At 39.8% G+C, this 22614-nt stretch overlaps 3 protein-coding genes across 5 annotated transcripts in view; all 3 read left to right on the top strand.

The window, feature by feature from the left end:
• shc1 (SHC (Src homology 2 domain containing) transforming protein 1) overlaps nucleotides 1-8556 on the top strand; it is a 28522-nt gene extending 19966 nt beyond the window's left edge. For all 3 annotated transcript variants that reach the window (XM_058083964.1, XM_058083967.1, XM_058083966.1), the window contains 4 exons: nucleotides 114-171; nucleotides 311-427; nucleotides 2882-3129; nucleotides 5096-8556. In XM_058083964.1, coding sequence (XP_057939947.1) covers nucleotides 114-171; nucleotides 311-427; nucleotides 2882-3129; nucleotides 5096-5224 — 552 coding nt within the window. In that variant the 3' untranslated portion in view covers nucleotides 5225-8556. The remainder of the gene's footprint in view (nucleotides 1-113; nucleotides 172-310; nucleotides 428-2881; nucleotides 3130-5095) is intronic.
• A 1377-nt stretch (nucleotides 8557-9933) lies between these two features.
• lenep (lens epithelial protein) lies at nucleotides 9934-10591 on the top strand. Its single transcript, XM_058083980.1, has 2 exons — nucleotides 9934-10420; nucleotides 10503-10591. Exon 1 carries the CDS (start codon nucleotides 10041-10043, stop codon nucleotides 10323-10325), a length of 285 nt encoding a protein of 94 aa, XP_057939963.1. The 5' UTR covers nucleotides 9934-10040; the 3' UTR covers nucleotides 10326-10420; nucleotides 10503-10591.
• A 326-nt stretch (nucleotides 10592-10917) lies between these two features.
• On the top strand, nucleotides 10918-22510 carry pbxip1b (pre-B-cell leukemia homeobox interacting protein 1b). Its single transcript, XM_058083963.1, has 11 exons — nucleotides 10918-11089; nucleotides 14388-14473; nucleotides 14708-14765; nucleotides 14860-14930; nucleotides 16181-16487; nucleotides 17728-17967; nucleotides 18050-18073; nucleotides 18933-18985; nucleotides 19392-19505; nucleotides 20271-20472; nucleotides 20544-22510. The coding sequence occupies exons 2-11, from the start codon at nucleotides 14423-14425 to the stop codon at nucleotides 21884-21886; spliced, it is 2463 nt and encodes an 820-aa protein (XP_057939946.1). The 5' UTR covers nucleotides 10918-11089; nucleotides 14388-14422; the 3' UTR covers nucleotides 21887-22510.
• Nucleotides 22511-22614: the final 104 nt, after the last annotated feature.

Genomic DNA, 22614 nt, shown 5'->3' with positions numbered 1-22614 from the left:
TTTCTTCTTATAAATGTTCTTGTCCAAATTGTCCAAATTATGAATTCATTGCCATAATATTTTGACTTTATTTACGTCATATTATAACGTATCATCATTTGTTGCGTTTGCAGCCTTACGGACAGCCGGGTCAGAATGAGATTCACAAGCAGCCTCTGCCGCCTCTGCCAGGTGAGCCCCCCCTTTGTCCTCCAACGTTGGCTGAGAACCTTGAGATCAAATATTGAATTTTGTTGTCCAGTCGGCCTGTTGTGTGTTTTCCCCCGTTTGGTTGCGGTAACAAAATGTACAATGTGTGTGTTTTTTATAGTCTGTGCCAAAGAAGGAGGACGAGAACTGTTTGATGACCCTTCTTACGTCAACGTGGATAAGCCCCGCCCACCGGTTGCCTCAAATGGAAACGCTCACAGAGATGCTTTTGACATGAGTAAGTTCCTGTTACTTTCACAATAACAGCACGACAAGGTGGGGAAATATCACCACAATAAAACACTGACAATAGAAACGTCTTCCTGGTAGGTTTCATGTATATTATCCCTGACGTTTTAGAACATTTTGACTGATCTTTAAAGGCACACAGAATCTTGCGTTCTATGTTTATAGAAACATGGAACCTACCAAAAGAAAGATTAGACTCCCGTGTTTCATCAGAACAAAACAGTTTGTTTCTACCATTTTTTGTTCTTCAGTAATCAGCAGTAAAACATAGCTAGGTTTCAGGAAAATATCAGCTCCTGACTAAATTTGTGAAAAATATACACAAATATTTGACACTAATATTTTTGGCTTTTGTGACAGCTGAAATATCTAACGGACGATACCAACATTAACAGTGATGGAGCCAGAACATTTTCACTCTGGGGGGGAAAAAGGTGGCCATGGGCACCACTGGGTACCCCGTTGCTCCGCCACTGCTTTTGGACCAATAAGTAGAGCAGGGGTGCTCACACTTTTTCAGCATGCGAGCTACTTTTAAAATGAGCGAGTCAAAATGATCTACCCACTACAAAAATGCAAAACATCTATTTATTTTCAAATGTATTGAGGATTATTTGTACGTACAATGTATGTTGATGTACCTTACATAACCAAATGAGCCAATATTGCAAAACACACATAATTAACTATTAACATTTTTTGTAATTACCTGAGTTTACTTTGATGACTTGCACTGAATTGAACCAGCCAGGGATGCATAGTCCGGACAGTAGCTGCTGATAGCCAGCCTCAAGCACACTTCCAAATGTTTATCAGTCATGGATAATATCCGTATCATAATATCCGTATAATATTCCATATCTGTATGGAAGTGATATGTTTTTTGCCTTTTTACTTGGTCCAGTTTTTGCCTTTTTACTTGGTCCAGCTCCTTCACTCATTTTAGTGACCATAAACTTTAGCGAGGGCTTTAAAATCTCGCAATTCGCCGACTAGCTTAGCACTTTGCATCGTTGTTTACGCATGAGCGGTGACCTAAAGGTCAAAATTTAGTTGTCATCTGACTGGTTGTCCTGTATGTCAATCAAGTAACGGGGATGGATGATAGGCTGACATCGTAAGTTCTGCTGCACTTAGAGACGTTGTTTGATTTGATTGGTCGCCCGAAGGGCAACATTCAGTTGTCATCTGAATGGCTGCCCTGTATGTCAATCAAGTGACGGCATTGATGCTGGGATGATATTTTTTTAATGTCACGCCGCGATCGACCAGCGATCGACCAGCGATCGACCAGCGATCGACCAGTACCACCTCCGCGATCGACCGGTAGCTCGCGATCGACTTAATGAGCACCCCTGATGTATATTATCCCAGACGTTTTAGAACATTTTGACTGATCTTTAAAGGCACACAGAATATTGCGTTCTATGTTTATAGAAACATGGAACCTACCAAAAGAAAGATTAGACTCTTGTCTTTCATCAGAACAAAACAGTTTGTTTCTACCATTTTTTGTTCTTCAGTAATCAGCAGTAAAACATAGCTAGGTTTCAGGAAAATATCAGCTCCTGACTAAATTTGTGAAAAATATACACAAATATTTGACACTAATATTTTTGGATTTTGTGACAGCTGAAATATCTAACGGACGATACCAACATTTACAGTGATGGAGCCAGAACATTTTCACTCTGGGGGGTGGCCACGGGCACCACTGGGTACCCCGTTGCTCCGCCACTGCTTTCGGACCAACAAGTATAGCAATTAATAGCTGAGCGGTATTGCGAGGACATATTTTCAATGCATGGTTTCCGTGCCCAAACCATCACGCATCATAATACCGAAGTGGATCGGCAAAAACCGTTCGGCGCAACTCTCGACTTCTTGGTTTGCATGCCCCGCTCATGTAGGTGTCAATCACGCTTCGGTGACAAAACCCACCAAAGTAATCATGGAAAACTTACCTACCGTTTACAGTTCATACAAGACGCACTTTTCTTGACAGCTCCTTCACTCGGAAAGTTGTGTGCTGCAGTGAAATGCATCCAAGCCAATTCGTGTACTATGTACTGTATATTAATAGTACACACAGTACTCACACTTGGCTGTTTTATCGTCCAGAGTCATTGATTTAGCCTTTTTATTTACTCAAAGTGAAAGTGTAAGCACTGCCAACCAGTGTGGACACGTGCTGGCAGCCATTTTAGTTTGACCTTGAGGAAATAAAAAGGGTTAATGAGTTACTCGTGTGTGTGTATAAGTACTTAGTCGCCCCGCAGGAAGATAGAGGAATGAAAGGGGCTTTGTCCGTTACAGTGAATTTGATGTAGTGTTTCACATTGCAACATGGCCGCTTTCACAGAACCAACAACCGTCACATGCAGCAGACGTCAAATCACGTCCAAAAAAAAAACGTGCTGTGTTTCCCCCCGTGTCTCACCAGAGCCGTTCGACGACGCGCTAGGGGGCTCCGGGCCGGGCTCCGCGACAGCAGCGCCCCCTCTGGTGGAGCAGTTACAGTGCGAGACCTGGTTCCACGGCAGCTTGAGTCGCAGGGAATCCGAGAGGCTGCTGAACCGAGACGGGGACTTTCTGGTGCGAGAGTCGGGGACCACGCCCGGACAGTACGTCCTCACGGGGCAGCAGGGCGGACAAGCCAAACATTTGCTTCTGGTCGACCCGGAGGGAGTGGTGAGTCCCGGGCGGGACGTTTGTTGTATGCTGCGTTCAAAATGTCTAGCGGGTGCTGCATTCGAGTACTCGGGATCAAATGCCCTCAATAGGAGGTGTCGTCCTACAAAATCAAGTACATTATGGATCCAGGATCAACTATCAACTAATGTAAACAAACAGGAAGCCCACATTACTATTCTAAATGCACTTTAACTGGACCAAACCTAAGAACCTTTTTGGAATACTTTAGAACGTCTTGAACAAAAAACACAAAAAACACTATGATAATATCATAATAGTAGTATTACAATATTTTTTTCATGTAATTATTCATTTTAATATACATTTTGATATGTTTCTTAACTTAAATGAATTATGGATTAATGTACTGGTGTATCTAAAATGAGCAATAAATATTGTTAAAAACTAGAATTGCAAAAAAATAATTTGTTTTGATTTTTAATTGAAAAAAATAATCCATCAAAAGTCAACAAATATTGTTGGAAGACTAGAATATAATCTTTACTGATATAGGTATTTTTTTATACATGTAGTTATTTATAAAAAAAAATCAATATTGTTAGAAGACTAGCAATACATGTATGATATTTAAAAAAATAATTATTTAAATTAATTTTTAGACAAAAATCAATAATAAAAATTGTTGTTTGATGCATGTAGATGCATTTGACGCGCTCCAACTTCCTCCTTCCTGTCATGAGACATCGATTATGGATTAATGTACTGGTGTATTTTAAATGAGCAATAAATATTGTTAAAAACTAGAATTACAAAAAAAATTGTTTTAATTTTTAATTGATATTTTTTAATTGAAAAGAAATTATCGATCAAAAGTCAACAAATATTGTTGGAAGACTAGAATATAATTTTTACTGATATAGTTATTTTTTTATACATGTAGTCATTTATAAAAAAAATAAATATTTTGTCGGAAGACTAGCAATACATGTATGTTATTTAAAAAAATAATTATTTAAATTTATTTTTGACAAAAATCAATAATAAATATTGTTGTTTGATGCATGTAGATGCATTTGACGCTCTCCAACTTCCTCCTTCCTGTCATGAGACATCGATTATGGATTAATGTACTGGTGTATTTTAAATGAGCAATAAATATTGTTAAAAACTAGAATTACAAAAAAATAATTTGTTTTGATTTTTAATTGAAAAAAATAATCGATCAAAAGTCAACAAATATTGTTGGAAGACTAGAATAGAATTTTTACTGATATAGGTATTTTTTTATACATGTAGTTATTTATAAAAAAAAATCAATATTGTTAGAAGACTAGCAATACATGTATGATATTTTAAAAAATAATTATTTAAATTAATTTTTAGACAAAAATCAATAATAAATATTGTTGTTTGATGCATGTAGATGCATTTGACGCTCTCCAACTTCCTCCTTCCTGTCATGAGACATCAATTATGGATTAATGTACTGGTGTATTTAAAATGAGCAATAAATATTGTTAAAAACTAGAATTACAAAAAAATAATTTGTTTTGATTTTTAATTGAAAAAAATAATCGATCAAAAGTCAACAAATATTGTTGGAAGACTAGAATATAATTTTTACTGATATAGGTATTGTTTTTATACATGTAGTTATTTATTAAAAAAATCAAAAATTGTTAGAAAACTAGCAATACATGTATCTTATTTTTAAAAATTATTTAAATTTATTTTTAGACAAAAATCGATAATAAATATTGTTAGATGCATTTGACGCTCTCTAACTTCCTGCTTCCTGTCATGAGTGTTTTTTTGCACATAAAAAGTAATAGACGTGTAAATACGTTGTTATTTTTGGGCATATAAAAAACGTCTAAATACATTTTTGGTATTGAGTATTTACAACAAAACCTCTTATAGTCACTTAGTAGTGTCACAGACACCCACTCCACATGTGAAATTTCACTTAACAAAATAAAAACAAAATGTCTCGTGCTCCTAGGTTCGTACGAAAGACCATCGGTTCGAGAGTGTGAGTCACCTGATCAGCTACCACATGGACAACAGACTCCCCATCGTGTCGGCGGGGAGCGAAGTGTGTCTGCAACAGCCGGTGGAGCGCAGAGCATGATAGCCTTCATCCCTAAGCTCCGCCCCCCCCCCCCGATACCAGCACGCTCGCTCCAAAACGTCATTACACACAACGGAAACCACGCCCCTAAAAGAACCCCCATCTCTGCCGTGCTGCTGTTGTAAACCAAACTGTGAATCGCAGTCCCTCCACCAAACGACACCGACGGTGAAGCAGGGAGGAGCCGGGAAAAGAAAATGCAATTCCTTAAAAAAAAAAAAAAAAAAAATGTCTTAATTCCAAAGTGGAGTTCGGAACCGCTCGGAACGATGTGGAAAACTAAAGCAATGGAACAACATGAGCTCGCATGCGTTCATGGCCAGACGGCTTTTCGTCTTTTTAATCCTCAAAACAAAAACTCTCTCTTCAAGCTTGGAGAGCATTTCCATCAACCACCCCCCCCCCACAGACCCCCACACCCCCTTTTTAGGACCGGTGATGAGCATGGATGCAAACCTGGGACTGTTATGCCAATCATCATCATCATCATCATGTATTCATTTTTTAATATTCAACGTCATGCCAAAGACAAAATGGAAGAGTCCAATTCATAGAAACGGGACTTCCTGTCAACGGTGCGATGATGACGTCACCCGCAAGACACCCGACTCGTTTGCATCGACAATCCACGTTTATGCAAGAAGTACATGAAAACAACGGCTCAACGGAAAAGGACCCACTTGGAATTTGTCTCTGCAAAAATGAAATGCTGCGTATATCAACCAGGTAGCAAGTAGTAGTAGTAGTAGTAGTAGTACTAGTAGTAGTAGTAGTACTAGTCATGTGATGTTCCAATGCCAACTGCACTGCAAATACTTTTCAACAATCAAAATCACAACTCTGGATTTTTTTTTTTTAACTTTAATCATGATTTGGAGTGCATGAGAAAGTGGACAAGATCAAGACCAACTGGAGCCAACTGCTCATTTTAAAGCGTATGCAGAACCTCGGTTTTTTAACGTTCATCTGTCCCAAAAGCGAAGTTTATGAAAACAAACTGCATAGGAAATCATGTCCATCTAAAAATTTGTTCTTTTTTAATCTTTTTTAATCTTTTTTAATCTTTTTAATCAGGTGCTAATTGGAGGCTGTTGTGGCTGTTTACTTTCTGCTCTGTGGGTTCAGTCAATAGATGAAGTGATATATTACTTAAGACAGGGGTGTCCAAGGTGTGTCCCGAGGGCCATTTGTGGCCTGCGTTTTTTTTTTTTTGGCACATTCCAAAAATAAAACGGCAGCAAATGGGGGGGAAAAATTATTTTAAAAATGTTACAAAAAATAAAGTCCAAATAGTATGAGACAAAGGTTGTACTCTAACAAGAAAAACTGTAATTTTACTACAATGATGTTGTATTATTATAAGGAAAAAAATATGTAATTTTAGTAGTATAGTGTTGAAATATAATAAATTTTTTTTTTTAGAAAGAAGTCATAATTCCTTGCCCCGACCTTCCCCCACCTGTTTAAATCCGTTTTTGATGCGCCCCTCCCCGCTTTTAGCCTTGTTTTAGCTCTGAATGAATGTATGGATATTGTATTTTAATGAAAAATGTATTTAATGTATTTTAATCTTTTACTCTGGTTTTAACTCAACTCTATTTTTAGTTCTTTTTCTCTACTGTAAAGCGTCTTTGAGTACTCTGAAAAGCGCTATAGAAATAAAATGTATTATTATTTATTATTAAAATTGATTAAAATAATTAAAAAAGTTATTATGTGAATAAAGTCAAAATTATGAGGAGAAGAAGAAGATTTAAGTGCATACATTTAGAAAAGTTGAATAATGAGGTTGGGGAAAATGTTTTAAAATATTTTGGTGATATTACGAAAAGAATATTCTTTAGCAAAAAAGCGCTATACAAATAAAATGTATTATTATTTATTATTAAAATTGATTAAAATAATTTAAAAAGTTATTATGAGAAGAAGATCTAAGTGGTTTGGGGGAAAAAACAATGAGAATTACATCAAAATATTCATTTATTATTTATTACAATGAGAAAAAAATTAATTTCATAAGACTACTCGATATTGTGAGTGAAAATATTATTTTAGCAGCATAGCACTGGAATATTAAAGACAAATTCCATTTAAAAAAACATTTAGAAAAGTTGAATAATGAAGTTGGGGAAAATATTTTGGTGATATTATGAAAAAAACATTCTTTAGCAAAAAAAAAAATTCATTTTTTTTCTTGAAATAAATAAAACCTTTTATCATATCTTTATGTTGCTTTCCAAAACACGAAAGCGGACATTTTTCACCATGTGGCCCCCCCTCGGTGAAGAAAGTTTGGACACCCCTGACTTAAAATGATCTACTTATGTAAGAACATTTGACTGAAATGTCATTTTTTTTTTTTTTTGTGCCTGGTAAGAAAAAATAAGAATTTTGGGCTTGAATTTCAGGGATTTCATTTTGCTCGGATGTCGGAGTCTTTTGCCGTGTCGCAGGGTTGGGCGACCATGCCGATGCCAACCTGCAGTATTTCATCCAGACTGCTGTGGTGCAAAATTCTAAAAAAAGAAATTGACTTAAGTGTTTTTTCATACATTTTAACGTGTGAATCCTCACTGTGCAGTTTTTGAAGGACACGGCGTATGACCTTCACACTCTTGTCACACTTCCTGACTTCATGTTTTTTTTCCAGATTCAACCCGTGCCTTGTTTCTCGGATGCAGTCGCTCGAGTGCAGTCACCTTACGTACTTAAGTCACCCAGCTCTCACTTAAACAGGCCGCACGTCCGTAAAGGAGCCCGTCGGGTGGCGGCCACGGCCGACGTTGCACGTTGAAGCTTATTGAGTCACAGATACTTGATGTCACCTGTTGGGGTTTTTGGGGAGGGCGCATCTGTAAATAACATTGGCTGGTCAGCGTAGCTCGCACCTCACCGGGAGGGAGCTTTGAGATCCAGAAGGGGTTTGGAACATCTTGACATACGAGAAGGTCACATCCATGACACGCTAGCCCAAAGTGTACCTGGCTGGAACCACTTGCTTTAAGACTTGTAGTTGCGTGTTCGCTGCTGACGTGGTCTCGTGATCATCACAGTTGCCTTTGTCGCATGAAGATTCTCTACGTGGTTTTTTTTTTTTTGTTGTTGGTTTTTGTCGCTGGTGATATTGTGGTCGATGCTGTCGTGCTTTTTGGATTTAAAAAATGGAATTAAAAAAAAAAAAAGCCAAAAACGTTTGTTTTGAGGAAAAAAAAATGTGCACAGGTGATTTGATTTTGTATGTTGTTTTTAGGGAAACGTGTTTACACCTGTAACTGAAAATGGACATTGCACATATATACTGTATATAGAAATAAATGCATATATCAGCCGGCTTCTTTCTAGCCTTTTTGGAGCGGGAAAATGCAAACTTAGAGGAAAAAAGTTTTTTGTTTTTTTAATTATTTTTTAATTTTAATTTTAAATTTTTTTTTTAATTAATAAGTTTTAATTCTTGGAAAATTACATTATGGAAAACATTATTATGTGAATAAAGTCAAAATTATGAGAAGATTTAAGTCGTTTGGGGAAAAACACCTTTTTTGGATCATGAAAATGCAAACCGAGAAGAAAAAAAAAAATTTTTAGAAAAAAATTATAATTCTTGGAAAATTAGATTGCGGAAAATTTTATTAGATGAATAAAGTCAAAATTCTGAGAAGAAGATTTAAGTCGTTTGGGGAAAAACTGCTTTTTTGGAGCATGAAAATGCAAACCTAGAGGATTTTTTTTGTAAGAAGTTATAATTCTTGGAAAATCAGATTGCGGAAAACTTTATTGTGTGAATAAAGTCAAAATTATGAGAAAAATATTTGGGCTGTTTGGGGGAAAACAGCTTTTCTGGAGCATGAAAATGCAAACTGAAAGGAACATTTTTTTTTTTTTTTTAGAAAAAAGTTATAATTCTTGGAAAATTAGATTGCGGAAAACTTTATTACATGAATGAGTCAAAATTATGAGAAGAAGATTTAAGTTGTTTGAGGGAAAACTGCTTTTTTGGAGCATGAAAATGCAAACTTAGCGGATTTTTTTTTTTTTTTTAGAAAGAAGTTATAATTCTTGGAAAATTAGATTGCGGAAAACTTTATTACGTAAATAAAGTCAGAATTATGAGAAGAAGATTTAAGTCATTTGGGGGAAAATTGCTTTTTTTGGATCATGAAAACCTACCGGGAGGGTTTTGTAAAGCTGGGATTAATTAAAGATGAAAGCCAGCCTCCCGTTTGCTCCCGATGAAAAGAAAGTAATCACTGAGGGGCTGCATGGTCGGAAGATATGTTTGGGCGTCTCCGTGTGGCTTTGCATGTTCTTCGTGTGTTCCTGGGCCTTCTCCGGGTACTTGAACTTCCAAACATAATCATGCTAGATTATACGTGGTCTTCATCCAGTGGTCCATTCCTGTCTGGGATGCAACTGTTTACTAATCGGACCCGGTGTGAACAGGACCTACTACCAACATCGCCAACTACTGGCCTGGCATTGCATCACTTGTGTCATGTCAAGGTCATTGTTAGCGGACTTTTTACCAGACGCTTCTTGTGTGAAGCTACTGTAAATGGAGCGTTGAATGTCCTTCCAGAAGCGGGTCCAATGCCGTGTCGTACTGTCCCCCACAAAGCCAGGCATTATCCAGGTGATTGTGACGGCCTTATTGAAGGCCCTGGAACTCTCCCCTTTGTGAGCGGGTGGCGCTTTTAACAGTAGCGGGCCGTTTGGGCACCCGTCATTGGGCCCCCCGTCATTGGACTAGAAAGGACGCACGCTAAAGCAGGATAAGTGGAGAAGAGGGCCGACTCGGGTAGAAGACACCGCCAGTTGCATGAGTCCCATCCTGCCCCACTTGTCGGACCTCGCCTCCCATTTGGTCAACTCCTTGTCCCCTTTCCTGTCTGGAGCCATGCACCCTCAGCGTCCTCTTCCCCAAGCCATGCCCGCTTCTTCTTCGTCCTCCTCGCTGGGGCAGCAGCTCCGGAACATGGCCATGGGTCTGGGACGTGGCAAGAACTTCTTGGGCGGGAACGTGGCCTACGGATTTGTGCAGTCTCTTAAGGAGTGCCTCTACTTCCTGCTGTGCTGCTGGTGCATCAAGGAGATCCTGGACTGAGGGTGTTCATGGAGCGGGTTGCCTGTTTGACGCCGATGACTGATTCCTTTGTGAAAGATGGAGCGTTCGACAAGGGATGCTGGGAAAAAACGATGGCAAGTACTATTAACTTTTAATTATTCATTAGCTTGTGTGTTTATGTTATAATCATTTATTCCTGATTTCTTTTCTTTATAGGATGCACTTCTTGGTTTGATTATGTTTGATTTGGAAGGATATACAGGCACAAACACACCGTGGGTTCATAATAAAGGATTTCATCTTTAGTACATTTTATTTATAAAGTAGAACTGGAACAAAAAAGACCGTTCCTTCTTTTTTTTGTGTGATTCAATGCTGTTAATCCCTTCTGTAGGCTTTATTTGACATATAATTTATTACCAATTATGATTTGAATTGAGATTCATTATTTTATTTGAAATTATTATTATTATTAATGATAATATTTACTGTTCTGTGCCTTTTTTAAATGCTGTGAGTGACTGCTTATTGTACTAAAGTCACCTGCCATATGTCAATCAACGCGGACACTTTTAAAACAAGTACATTAACGACGCTCCGCCATTGGTCGAAGTGAAGACTAAGAGGCGGGATATCGAGAAATCTCGACTGTGATTGGACTAGAGGAGCGAGGTTCCTGAAAGTTCTCAGAGGCACGTTCTAAAATGTTACAGTCTCCAACTTGGATGGGAAGAAGTAGGAGTAAAGGAGAATCTCTCGGAAACTGGACGGCTTTACTTGGATAAAGTAACGGACCAAGAAAGGTAAGAAGGAATGTAGAATAGCGTTCATAAGCTGTGAGTTTTTTTTTTTTTTTTGCTGTATGAGACGTTACGTCGCATTTATCGGCGGACAGACGGTTCGAGTAAAATTACCATTCGGTTCTGACACACTTTTTCTGGCATACAAATGAGTTTTAACGACTTATACACTTATTTATGTATGTTTGTGTTAATTTATGCGCGTACACTTCGACATTTATGACGTTTCCTGTTGTAGTCCCCATCAACAGTAGCGCCATGTGTTTACTTCCGGTTTTGCGCGTGATGCTCGCAGCTGTCATGGCGACATTGTTGTTGACCTTTTTTGGTAGTTTTTCAACCTACGGTTTAAGTCGAGTTGCAGCCACAAGCCACTCGTTCCTGTTACACTTAATACGAATTTAAGCATTTGAAGCATTTATATGTGACCTGAACCCCAAAAGAATGACACCATTTGCTGTTTTTTGTTACATTTTGGGCAATAACAGCTGTCCTCTGTCCCGGGTGTTCTCCACGGCCACCTCCGATGTGCTCCCCCGGCTCTTGTCTCCAGTCAATCTCAGCAGCTATATTTAGCTCTTATCTATTTAAACCAGCCCACTATATGCACCGCAATGCTCCTTGGACCTCAGGCTAGATTCACAATGCTTCTCATGGGAGACAAGACCTAAATTGCTGAACAAGTGTGTCACTACCAGGGGAATGTGGCTTACATGGCGTTAAATGTACATCTAATGTACGTCTTTAACTTGATGTTGTTTCTCTTTATGGGACTAAAATGACATCATTTTTTTTCTTATAATATTACAATTTTATTCTCATGCAATTGTTTTTTTTTTCTTGTTAAAATACCTCTGAATATTTTGACTTTATTCTTTTAAAATTACAGCTTTCCCCCCCACATTCTTCTTCTCCTAATTATTACTTTATTCCAATATTTGGCTTTATTCTTGTAACATTTATAACTTTTTTTTTAATGTACAAAAAATTATATACTTTAATATTTCAACAAATGCTGATAAAATGACATTATTTTTTCCTTATAATATTACAATTTTATTCTCATGTAATTGTCTTTTTCTTGTTAAAATACCTCTGAATATTTTGACTTTATTCTTGTAAAATTACAGCTTTTTTTCTCCACATTCTTCTTGTAGATGTTCTTCTCCTAATCATTATTTTATTCCAATATTTGGCTTTATTCTCGTAACATTTATAACTTTTTAAAGAATTTTACCAAAAATTACATACTTTAATATTTAAACTCTACGATGATAAAATGACATTATTTTTATTTTTAATAATGAGTTGATTCTTGTCCATTCTTTTCCATTTTTCGGGATGTTTTTTCCTTATAATATTACAATTTTATTCTCATGCAATTGTCTTTTTTTTTTGTTAAAATACCTCTGAATATTTTGACTCAATTCTTGTAAAATTACAGCTTTTTTTCCCCACATTCTTTTTGTAGATGTTCTTCTCCTAATTATTACTTTATTCCAATATTGTCTTTATTCTTTTAATATTTATAACTTTAAAAAAAAATACAAAAAATTACATACTTTAATATTTCAAAAAATGCTGATAAAATGACATTATTTTTTATTTTTAATAATGAGTTGATTCTTGTCCATTTTTTTCCCAGTTTTTTGGTTGTTTTTTTCCCCCTCCAACTATTTCAACTATTTTCTTGTTAAGTTTTTTGGTTTGTTTTTCCATAATATTCCGACTTTAAAAAATAGTCTTTTTACACTTTTTGATTATTTTTTTTCTCTCAATATTTTCACTTTATTTCTGTAAAAAAATGTAGATTTTTTTTCCCTTGTTTGCTGGGCTTTTTTTCATTTTCTTGTTAAATTATTTTAGAATTTTTCGCTGGCCAAGAAATAGCCACGGTCCACAAATGGTCCCTTGGCTGCTCTTTTATGTTATTAATTGACAGGGAAAATTGCTTTGGTTTTTAATCTTTTGGAAAAAGATGACTCACAAAAACCAAGGAAGCAGGTACTTAATATTAATTATATACACAAGTTAATGTTAGCAAGCGAACATGGCGGTATTTGAATTTCCTATCCTTCTGAAAGTTTAACAAACAGAAGTTTGACTAGCACGGACCGTGCTGGGTTGGACCGTAGTGTTTCCACTGGGTACCAGACTTGCTTTGTCGTCGTCCATTAGGAACCCGGTGGCGTTGAAATGGTCGCCCCCCCATTCTGTTGTCCTCCAAGGCCTTAGTTACCCAAGCCTCGGCCAAAACATTTCCCTGCTAAAAAAAAAAACAAAGTCAGGGTGACCAAACTCTCACAATACACACACAAACTATTAATGACACTAAATGCTCCTGGGAAACACACTTCCTGTGCACGGCGCAAACATGTACTGCAAACTTGTAAGAACACATGACGGTGGCTGTTTAGTGTTGACAGAACGGGCGAGGCCTCAGGGCAGAGGCACGTATTCAAATCATGTGGGTGTGTCTAAATAGAACACGTACCATGGACCTTCATATGTTGGGCATTGAACGGTAGACATGAAATATTCCCCGCTGGCTGCTTAGTACTCTTGTCATGTAGTATTCCTTCCACACTTTCATACAGTGCTTATAGAAAATCAACCTTAAAACGAAACAACAAATACTAATAAATGCTGGTGTACATGCTAAATATACATACTCATTCATTCATTTTCTACCGCTTTTTCCTCACGAGAGTCGCATATATTACTACTATATATTACTACTATACCGACTTTATTGACAACATGTACTCTTTCTGATGAGGAATGAGCAAAGTATTACTTTTACTTTGGTTCACTTGAGCAACCTGCTTGTTACGGATTAGTTTTCTTTTATTTTACATTAAAAAAAAACCCCGCTATTTACAATTTTATTCTCATGCAATTGTCTTTTTTCTTGTTAAAATACCTCTGAATATTTTGACTCAATTCTTGTAAAATTACAGCTTTTTTTCCCCACATTCTTTTTGTAGATGTTCTTCTCCTAATTATTACTTTATTCCAATATTGGCTTTATTCTTTTAATATTTATAACTTTAAAAAAATTACAAAAAAATACATACTTTAATATTTCAAAAAATGCTAATAACTGCTTGTTACGGATTAGTTTTCTTTTATTTTACATTAAAAAAAAACCCCGCTATTTTAGCAGTTGAGTTGTGGACTCCTATAGAGCAGCTACACACAATAACCAGCACAAAAAAATCTTTCTAGATATTACAGAATCTGCACCTGTTATTATTATTTTGTGCTTCCTGCAAAGACGGTCTGTTCTGGTGTGTTGCAGGAGACAAGCGTAGCCTAGCTCAAAGGGGCGGGGCCATGTCTGGTGGCAACACTGCTAACAACAGCTGGACCATCCTCAACCCTGAGGTATTGCCAAGTCACTGCGCTCAACCTCAATCACAGAGCGGGCCTTCTTAGAGGAACAGAAAGGAAACTGGTCCCAGTTGGGTTTATTTTGGGTCGCCTGATTAGGAAGCAGGTTTCTGTCCTCTTTCTTTTCTTTGCTGTGTGTCATGAAAAGACAAAGATTAGCATTCGTATCCAGCGTGTACTCATGGATATTGATTTCAGTGATGGAATATTGTGTGTATTTCCTACCAGGAGACTGTTACTGAAACCGTGAGGCCTCTGGAGGAAGTGACCAAGCGTCATGATCAAGGTTGACAAAACTACTTGACATATGACAAACACAATTTATCTTTATTACGGATCTGGGTGTCTTAATCAATCTCGTATTAATGTGTCTCTTCCAGCCGGTGGTCCGAGCAACCAGCCCCCAGAGGGTGCTGCCTCTTTAGAGGGTCCCCCAAAGTTGGAGTCCAAGGTAAATAAACATGTTATCAGTGGAACCTTTTAAATTTCATAGTGAGCAACCTCGTCTTACACTTTAGTACAGGGGTGCTCACACTTTTTCAGCATGCGAGCTACTTTTAAAATGAGCGAGTCAAAATGATCTACCCACTACAAAAATGCAAAACATCTATTTATTTTCAAATGTATTGAGGATTATTTGTACGTACAATGTATGTTGATGTACCTTACATAACCAAATGAGCCAATATTGCAAAACACACATAATTAACTATTAACATTTTTTGTAATTACCTGAGTTTACTTTGATGACTTGCACTGAATTGAACCAGCCAGGGATGCATAGTCCGGACAGTAGCTGCTGATAGCCAGCCTCAAGCACACTTCCAAATGTTTATCAGTCATGGATAATATCCGTATCACAATATCCGTATAATATTCCATATCCGTATGGAAGTGATATGTTTTTTGCCTTTTTACTTGGTCCAGTTTTTGCCTTTTTACTTGGTCCAGCTCCTTCACTCATTTTAGTGACCATAAACTTTAGCGAGGGCTTAAAATCTCGCAATTCGCCGACTAGCTTAGCACTTTGCATCGTTGTTTACGCATGAGCGGTGACCTAAAGGTCAAAATTCAGTTGTCATCTGATTGGTTGTCCTGTATGTCAATCAAGTAACGGGGATGGATGATAGGCTGACATCGTAAGTTCTGCTGCACTTAGAGACGTTGTTTGATTTGATTGGTCGCCCGAAGGGCAACATTCAGTTGGCATCTGAATGGCTGCCCTGTATGTCAATCAAGTGACGGCATTGATGCTGGGATGATATTTTTTTAATGTCACACCGCGATCGACCAGTACCACCTCCGCGATCGACCGGTAGCTCGCGATCGACTTAATGAGCACCCCTGCTTTAGTATGTTTTCTTAAAATGGCCTGTATAGTTATATAAAGAATGTGTTTGACCCTGGAACTGATTATTGCTGTTTCCATTTGTTTGTGTGGGGAACCAGTGATTCTAAATTCAAGTGGATTATGTTCATTTCTGTATTCTCTTTTTGGGTTTTTTACGTTTATTATGATAGCAACAGGACACACTTTTAGTCAGCATGACTTTAGCTCAAGTCTAATATTTGTTCACAGCGAAAGCAAACGTGACGAATAAGCGAATAGGTAGAAAACAAACATGGCCTTTCCAATCCTGAGGCTAATTTACTTTACTTCTCATGACCTGCTTCTTCTTCTTCTGACCTTCTTTTAATCAGGTACCAGAAGAGACAAAGGAAGAATCCAGCACTCATCATCCCCCTGATGACCCTCTTCCTTCCCGCCACGCACTCGTCCAACCACAGGCCGCGCCCGACGCCCCGGACCGGGCTGACGCCTCCGGCCACGTGACCCCCTCCCCAGATGAGCCCTCGGGCTCACCGCCGAGCACGGAGACTCTGGGAGGGGTTGATCTCACCTCGGAAGAAGGGAGGTTGACACATGAGGGAACACCTTATCTTCTACAGGTGGAGAAGGATTTACAACAGGAAGGGGAGGAGTCAGATCTGGCTGAAAAACACGCAGGTATGAACAACGAGACTAGAAATATGTTTATTATACAGTGTAAGGATTCCATGAAGGATGAAGGAACCAAAGCAGGCATTTCTAGTAAAAATCACATTATTTAATTATAAAAAAGTTGCAGGCAGAGTTCTTATAAAATACACTTCTGCCACCTTGTGGCCGTTTTTCCAGCTTAAACCAAACACGCTTTTATTGTGGAGGTATGCCGTCACCTCTTTTTGCCTTTTATGAAAACGTTAAAGATATAAATAACGATTGTCACCCTCGATGACGGAGCCACTCTCGTCACATTTACATATCTCTGAAACGATGACGATCTTCTTAGCCGTGGAATTTGGAATAACTCGGCACGGTCCATTTGTCTCTTATGTCTCTCTACATCTCTGATATAAACAGACACAGTCGATCCAAGATGGTGGCGTAAACAAACCGGACGGTATTTATATTTTGGACGCTAAACATCCAGGCCAATGTAAACCAAGGCAACGTTTTAGCAAATATTTTGGATGTTAACCGAGGTGCCACTGTTTTTTCACCCCGGCACCATCTGCCTGGATGTCTGGTGGTTTACTGTCTGGCTTGTCCCCAATGCAAGTGGACAGTGATGGACTAAAATGAGACTGCAGCTACACCACAATTCTATCTAGTGCAGGGGTCTCAAACTCAATTTACTTGGGGGGCCACTGGAGCTCGGGTCTGGGTGGGACTGGGCTGCATCAGGTTTTCCAAAAAAAAAAAACAAAACGCATTTATCAAAAACATAATTTTTTTTTAAAAACTTCGCTTTGGTTCACAATTTTCTACAAGAAAAGCTCTGATAAAAACATTCCACTGTTTTCAAATATCTTACTTTTTATTTTTCTACACAAAATAAGATGAAAAATAAATAAACAAATCAAGAATAAAGAAAATCAATCAATCAGTAATAAATAAATAAATATAATAATAATAATAATAAAATCTTAAGAAACCACATATAGTTGGTGATCTAGTGTGTAGACAGCAGCCATGCTTGGGGGGTCTAATAATAAAGTCTCCTAGTCGTGTCCACGCAGCATAATAACTATAGTGCGTGTGTTTTAACGTGGCTATTTTTGTTCACCGGTTAAGGGATTTGTGTGGAGTGGATGTGGTTTCATGTGACATGGCAAAGTCTTTTTTTTTCCCTCTCTCATATTGGTCTTTCTGTCTCAGTGTGTAATTTTCACGTACATTTATGTTCTATTTATGTTCACTCCAGACTCCCCGTGTTCGGATGAAGAAAAGGCCAAGGAATCGAGGGGGCAAGGAGACCCAGAGGAGACGAAGAGGACTCTCCTGGCGTCTCTGGAGCGCATCGGGAGAATAGATGAGGAAGAGGAGGAGGAAGATGAGGAGGAGTTCCAGTTGCCACGTCGGCAGGACGAGGGCGTGTTCTCCCTGAACAAGTGCATCCTGGGCGCCGTCATCCTGGTCGGCCTCGGGACCGTCCTGTTCTCAGGTAGGCGTCCCCCCCTTTGTGAGCACGTGATGGAAGGCCGCTGTTGATGACCCGCTAAGACTGAGCTGTGATGTACCTGCAGGTGTCTTCATGGACCTGGATGATGGTAGGTTTGCTAAGCGTTTTAACAATTTTAATAATATCAATTATGAACACAAAGTACGGTGGAACCCGTTGGTTGCCGACGCCCCTCAGAGTGGGGACATAACCACAAGTAGCCATGGCCTCCACATTCACATACCTTTGGCCAGACAATAATAGATGTTTCAACACACGGCGCTTTGTTTACATGTCCATTTGGTGCACGGTGAACCAGGACTTGATGACATGGCGGACATAGGCCCCGACTTAGGGTGGGCTCTACTGCACCAGTCCAAAATTTGGACAAATCTTCTCATGAAATTGGATGAGAAGACGTCCAATCCCGCGACTGGTAATGAATATTGTATGTTAGGGGTGTCCAAAGTGTAATCCGGGGGCTGTTTGCGGGCTGCAGCACGTTGTAGAAATACATTCATTCATTCATTTTCTACCGCTTTTCCTCATGAGGGTCACGGGGGGTGCTGGAGCCTATCCCAGCTGTCTTCGAGCGAGAGGACTGGTGGCCAGCCAATCACAGGGCACATATAGACAAACAACCATTCACACTCACATTCATACCTATGGACAATTTGGAGTCGCTAATTAACCTAGCATGTTTTTAGCATGTTTTAGCATGTTTTTGGAATGTGGGAGGAAACCGGAGTACCCGGAGAAAACCCACGCATGCACGGGGAGAACATGGAAACTCCACACAGAGATGGCCGAGGGTGGAATTGAACCCTGGAAGGCAAAATTTGATACTAATAATAACACAAAGTTCATTTTTTTGCCTTTATTTATAAAATAATGCCCCCGCCTCCTTTTGTAAATAAAAAGTGAATATATACTCAAAACTTTGTTAAAGCATGTTTCATGATTTTCAGAGAGTGATCATACCACCAGAGAGCTGAGAGATTCCAAGGAACCGGGAAAACAGGTCAGTCGGATGCTTGTGTTTCTCCTTCTTTTCCATCTTCTGTTGCTCTCATTTGACTGTTCTTCCTTGGAAACACAAATTTGGCATGAAACCCCTGAGGACATTTCATATGTCGACTCTTGGACGGCAATAACGGTTGTGTGTTGAGTTCGTCTCGGTAGACGGTAACGGCTGTACTGCTATGCAAGCTGTACACTGACTGCTCTAAAGCCTGCTTTATGCGTCTGCATTGAGGCACCGGTGTACGCGACGCAAGACATGATTGATGGGCTGTAGTACTTTATTTCCCGTGTGTGTGTGTATATACGTATACAACGGGTTCCGTCAGTACAGCCCCGACTGTTATAACACATCGATTAGTTCCACTTCTAATGAAACCCGTCTCGCCTTTCCTTTTTAATTGCAGGAGTGGCTTCCTCCAGATGTTCCTCCGTCCTCGGTAGACGCCGACAACGCCGAGCTTCTGACCAAACTCGCCAAAGGAAACCAGCAGATTTCTGTCCTGCAAGCCCAACTTCAGGTCCGCCCACATTTCATGATATTTTCACTTCACAATATTAGGGGACGGTGGTTATCAAGGTACTTTTTGTCAGGTCCGTTTGTCGGTTTTGTGGTCAGTGCGCATTCACGTAAGAGGGGGGGCGTTTGACCTCATATTACTCTACTTCCGCTCATCCCAGCAGGTGTATTTTTTTACAAAAAATTAGTAAGTAATTATTATGTAGCGTTAAGATGATCACTGCCAGACGCAACACAGCTGCCAAAGTTAACGCTGATCATTGTACTACTAGTATTTTCATTGATACTACATTGATGTAGTATCACTTATACAGGGGGAAAAAAAAAACAAGGGGAGCAAAAATTGTCTTTAAAACGTATCCATCATCTTTTACTGCTATGGAATGCTGCACCTTCTGGTGACCACTTGGTGGCACTGTTGTGTTTTGTTACAAGCTTTTCCTTACTGTTAGAATGAAGAAGTGCCTCATAGCGCTTATTCCTCCAGCAAATTTTGGAATATAAGAAGACGAACGTGCTGAGTACTCATGCAAGGACGTCTGTGACATATACGTCTCCTAACATTAGCCTAATTATTCATATTTTATATTGCATTTTTTTGCTGATGCTCGGCTGGAAATGTGAGCAAATGAAGCGTGTTCTTCTAGCATGTGACATCTCCGAATGAGTTAAGCAGTCAGCAACACTTTCATAGATGACTTTAAGCTGCTAACGAGTTAAAAAAATGTTTGTTTGTTGATTTGATTTCTTTGTGTGTCCTATCCAGGCGCAGAAAGAAGAGCTGAAAGCGGTGAAGGGTCAAGCAGCGGAGGGACAGGAGGAAAACAGCCGGTTAAAATCAGAAATGGCATCCGTTCCTCTCCTTCAGAAGGAGAACGAGAGGATGAAGAGAGAGCTGGAGACTCTGCCCACCCTTCAGAAAGAACTAGAAGCTCTCCGGTCCACTGTCACGGAGCTGAAGCGCCCAGGTGGGAAGCGACAGGGCGAGTAGGAGTTCATCGTTTGTGTGGCTTTACTCAGTCTTCTCCTTTATCAACAGCGCCCCCCAGGGGCCAGCCAGCAGACGGACAACAGGAGGCATCTCCCAAACCTGGGGATGAGCGGAGAGCAGAGAAGGAGAAACACGACAGGGGCGAGAGGAAAGAGTGGAAAGAGAGCAAAAAGTCCGAATGGAAAGAAGGGGAGCGGAAGGAGCGCAAAGATGGCGGAAAAACAGAGCGAAAGGAGGCAAAGGCGTATGATAAAGACAAGCTGAAGGAAGGGGAAGAGAAGCGTAAGAGCCACAAGGAGGAGAACCAGTGGAAGGATAAAGACTGGAAGAAGGAGAAAGTGAGCAGAGGAGACGAGGGCAAGACTTGGAAGGAGAGAGGAGAGAAGAAGGAGCGTGTTGACAAGACTGAGAGGAAAGAGTGGAAGGAGGACAAGGAGTGGAAGGAGGACAAGGAGTGGAAGGAGGACAAGGAGTGGAAAGAGGACAAGGAGTGGAAGAAGAACAAGCACGAGAAGAAGACAAAGGAGTGGGCAGGAGGAAAAGATGGAGAGATTCACAAAGCGAAGGAGAAGTGGAGCGGGGCCAAGAAGGTAAAAGATGGTTTTGAGGAACGTGGCAAGGAGAAATGGAGTGGAGAGAAGAAGAAGGATGGGAACTGGATGGGCAGCGATCAAAAAGGTGAGCGGAAACATTACGACCATTCCAAAAAACAAGCTCGAGAGAAGGATGACGGGGAACATGGGAATCATCAAAACGGGAAAGGCCATCAGGACTTTAGGAAGGACAAGAAAAAAGACGAGTGGAAGAAGAAAGAGGACAGCGGGGAGTGGCGAGATGATACCAAACACGGAGATGACAAGTTCACTGGGTACCACCGCCGCCACCCCCACGAGGAGCACCTGTGGGGTGAGAGGAAGACACCTCCCGACCTCCATCAAGCAGACTACTGGAGCCAGCAGAGGAACCGCCTCCACAGGAAGCCCAAAGCCCCTCAGCACTGCCTTTCCCCGGAGGCCTGCGCTCAGGCGGAGGGCCTGCAGCCGGTCTCCTTCGCCCAGTTTGAGTCCATCCTCCAGACGTACCTTGCCAAGGCAGAGCAGGCCGGCGTGGACTCCTCCAAAAGAGAGGAGCTCCAAAAGCTAACTGCCGAGTTCTTCCGTGACGGCATGTTCATGCACGATCAGGTGAACTTCCGCAGGTTCGTCAAGGACCTAGCTGACATCCTGGAAGACATGGTGGAAGGAGACGAGGACATTGAGGAGGAGGAGGGCAGCGCTCTGGAGGAGGAGATGGAAGCGTTTGGAAGGGAAGCGCTGCAGAGGTTTTTAGCGGCAGGAGCTGAGACGCGCAAAGGGGAGTGGAAGAAGGAGAGCGGGCGAGCGAGCGGCTGAAGGAGGAAGTGATGAATATCGGACCACCATAATGTAACGTTTGGCTGTAGAAGATTCATTTAGTGTCACTTGCCCACCTTTTCCATGTACGCCGCCAAGACCTGATCGGATAAAGAGTCTGCATATCATCCACAATGAAGATCCTCTGCGTCTATTCCTGCAGCACTCGCACTGCCCAAGTCTTACTCTTGACACCAATCAGTCTGTTTCCATGGCGATGTGTCAGGCAGGAGATACTCAAGTGTTTTGTTTCTTTTTATTATTATTATTATTATTATTATTATTATTATTATTATTATTAAATAAGCAGTCTGTTGGTTTCCTTTTGGAATATTTGTACATACTTGCATTAAACACTTAAAATATACAAGTAACTTATTTTTTTTGCATTTCGGCATAACATAGGAAGGCACATAAAAATGACTGTTATAAGCTTGTTTGTTGCTTTTCGGTTAAATAACTGCACTAAAACTTCATTTTTCAAGTTTGTGTATTAGGTTGACCATCCCTACGAAGGCATGCCTTCATTGTTTACTTTTGCTTATTTTCAGGCATAAAGTGCTTCTGTTTTGTTAGAATGTTCATATTGTCACTCGTGTTGTTCAATAAAGTTTCGGCACCCGACACTCCCAAGTTGTCTTAAAGTCATTCTAAAAGTGTGTTCAAGTGTTTGTGACCGTCATACGGCATCTCTTCTGGATAGCCCATTGGGCGGTTACATTTACTGA

This window comes from Doryrhamphus excisus, chromosome 10 (assembly GCF_030265055.1).
Source record: "Doryrhamphus excisus isolate RoL2022-K1 chromosome 10, RoL_Dexc_1.0, whole genome shotgun sequence".
Classification (NCBI taxonomy): Eukaryota; Metazoa; Chordata; class Actinopteri; order Syngnathiformes; family Syngnathidae; genus Doryrhamphus; species Doryrhamphus excisus.
The sequence above is the reverse complement of the archived record's forward strand: the minus strand, read 5'-3'. Positions and strand labels throughout refer to the sequence as shown.

Bases quoted from the DNA above. Each gene is read 5' to 3' on its own strand.
- pbxip1b (XM_058083963.1), top strand. From the start codon at position 14,423: ATGTCTGGTGGCAACACTGCTAACAACAGCTGGACCATCCTCAACCCT. The intron at 14,931-16,180 runs GTAAATAAACAT...TCTTTTAATCAG, and splicing joins CCCCAAAGTTGGAGTCCAAG to GTACCAGAAGAGACAAAGGA. The intron at 20,473-20,543 runs GTGGGAAGCGAC...CTTTATCAACAG, and splicing joins CACGGAGCTGAAGCGCCCAG to CGCCCCCCAGGGGCCAGCCA.
- lenep (XM_058083980.1), top strand. From the start codon at position 10,041: ATGAGTCCCATCCTGCCCCACTTGTCGGACCTCGCCTCCCATTTGGTC.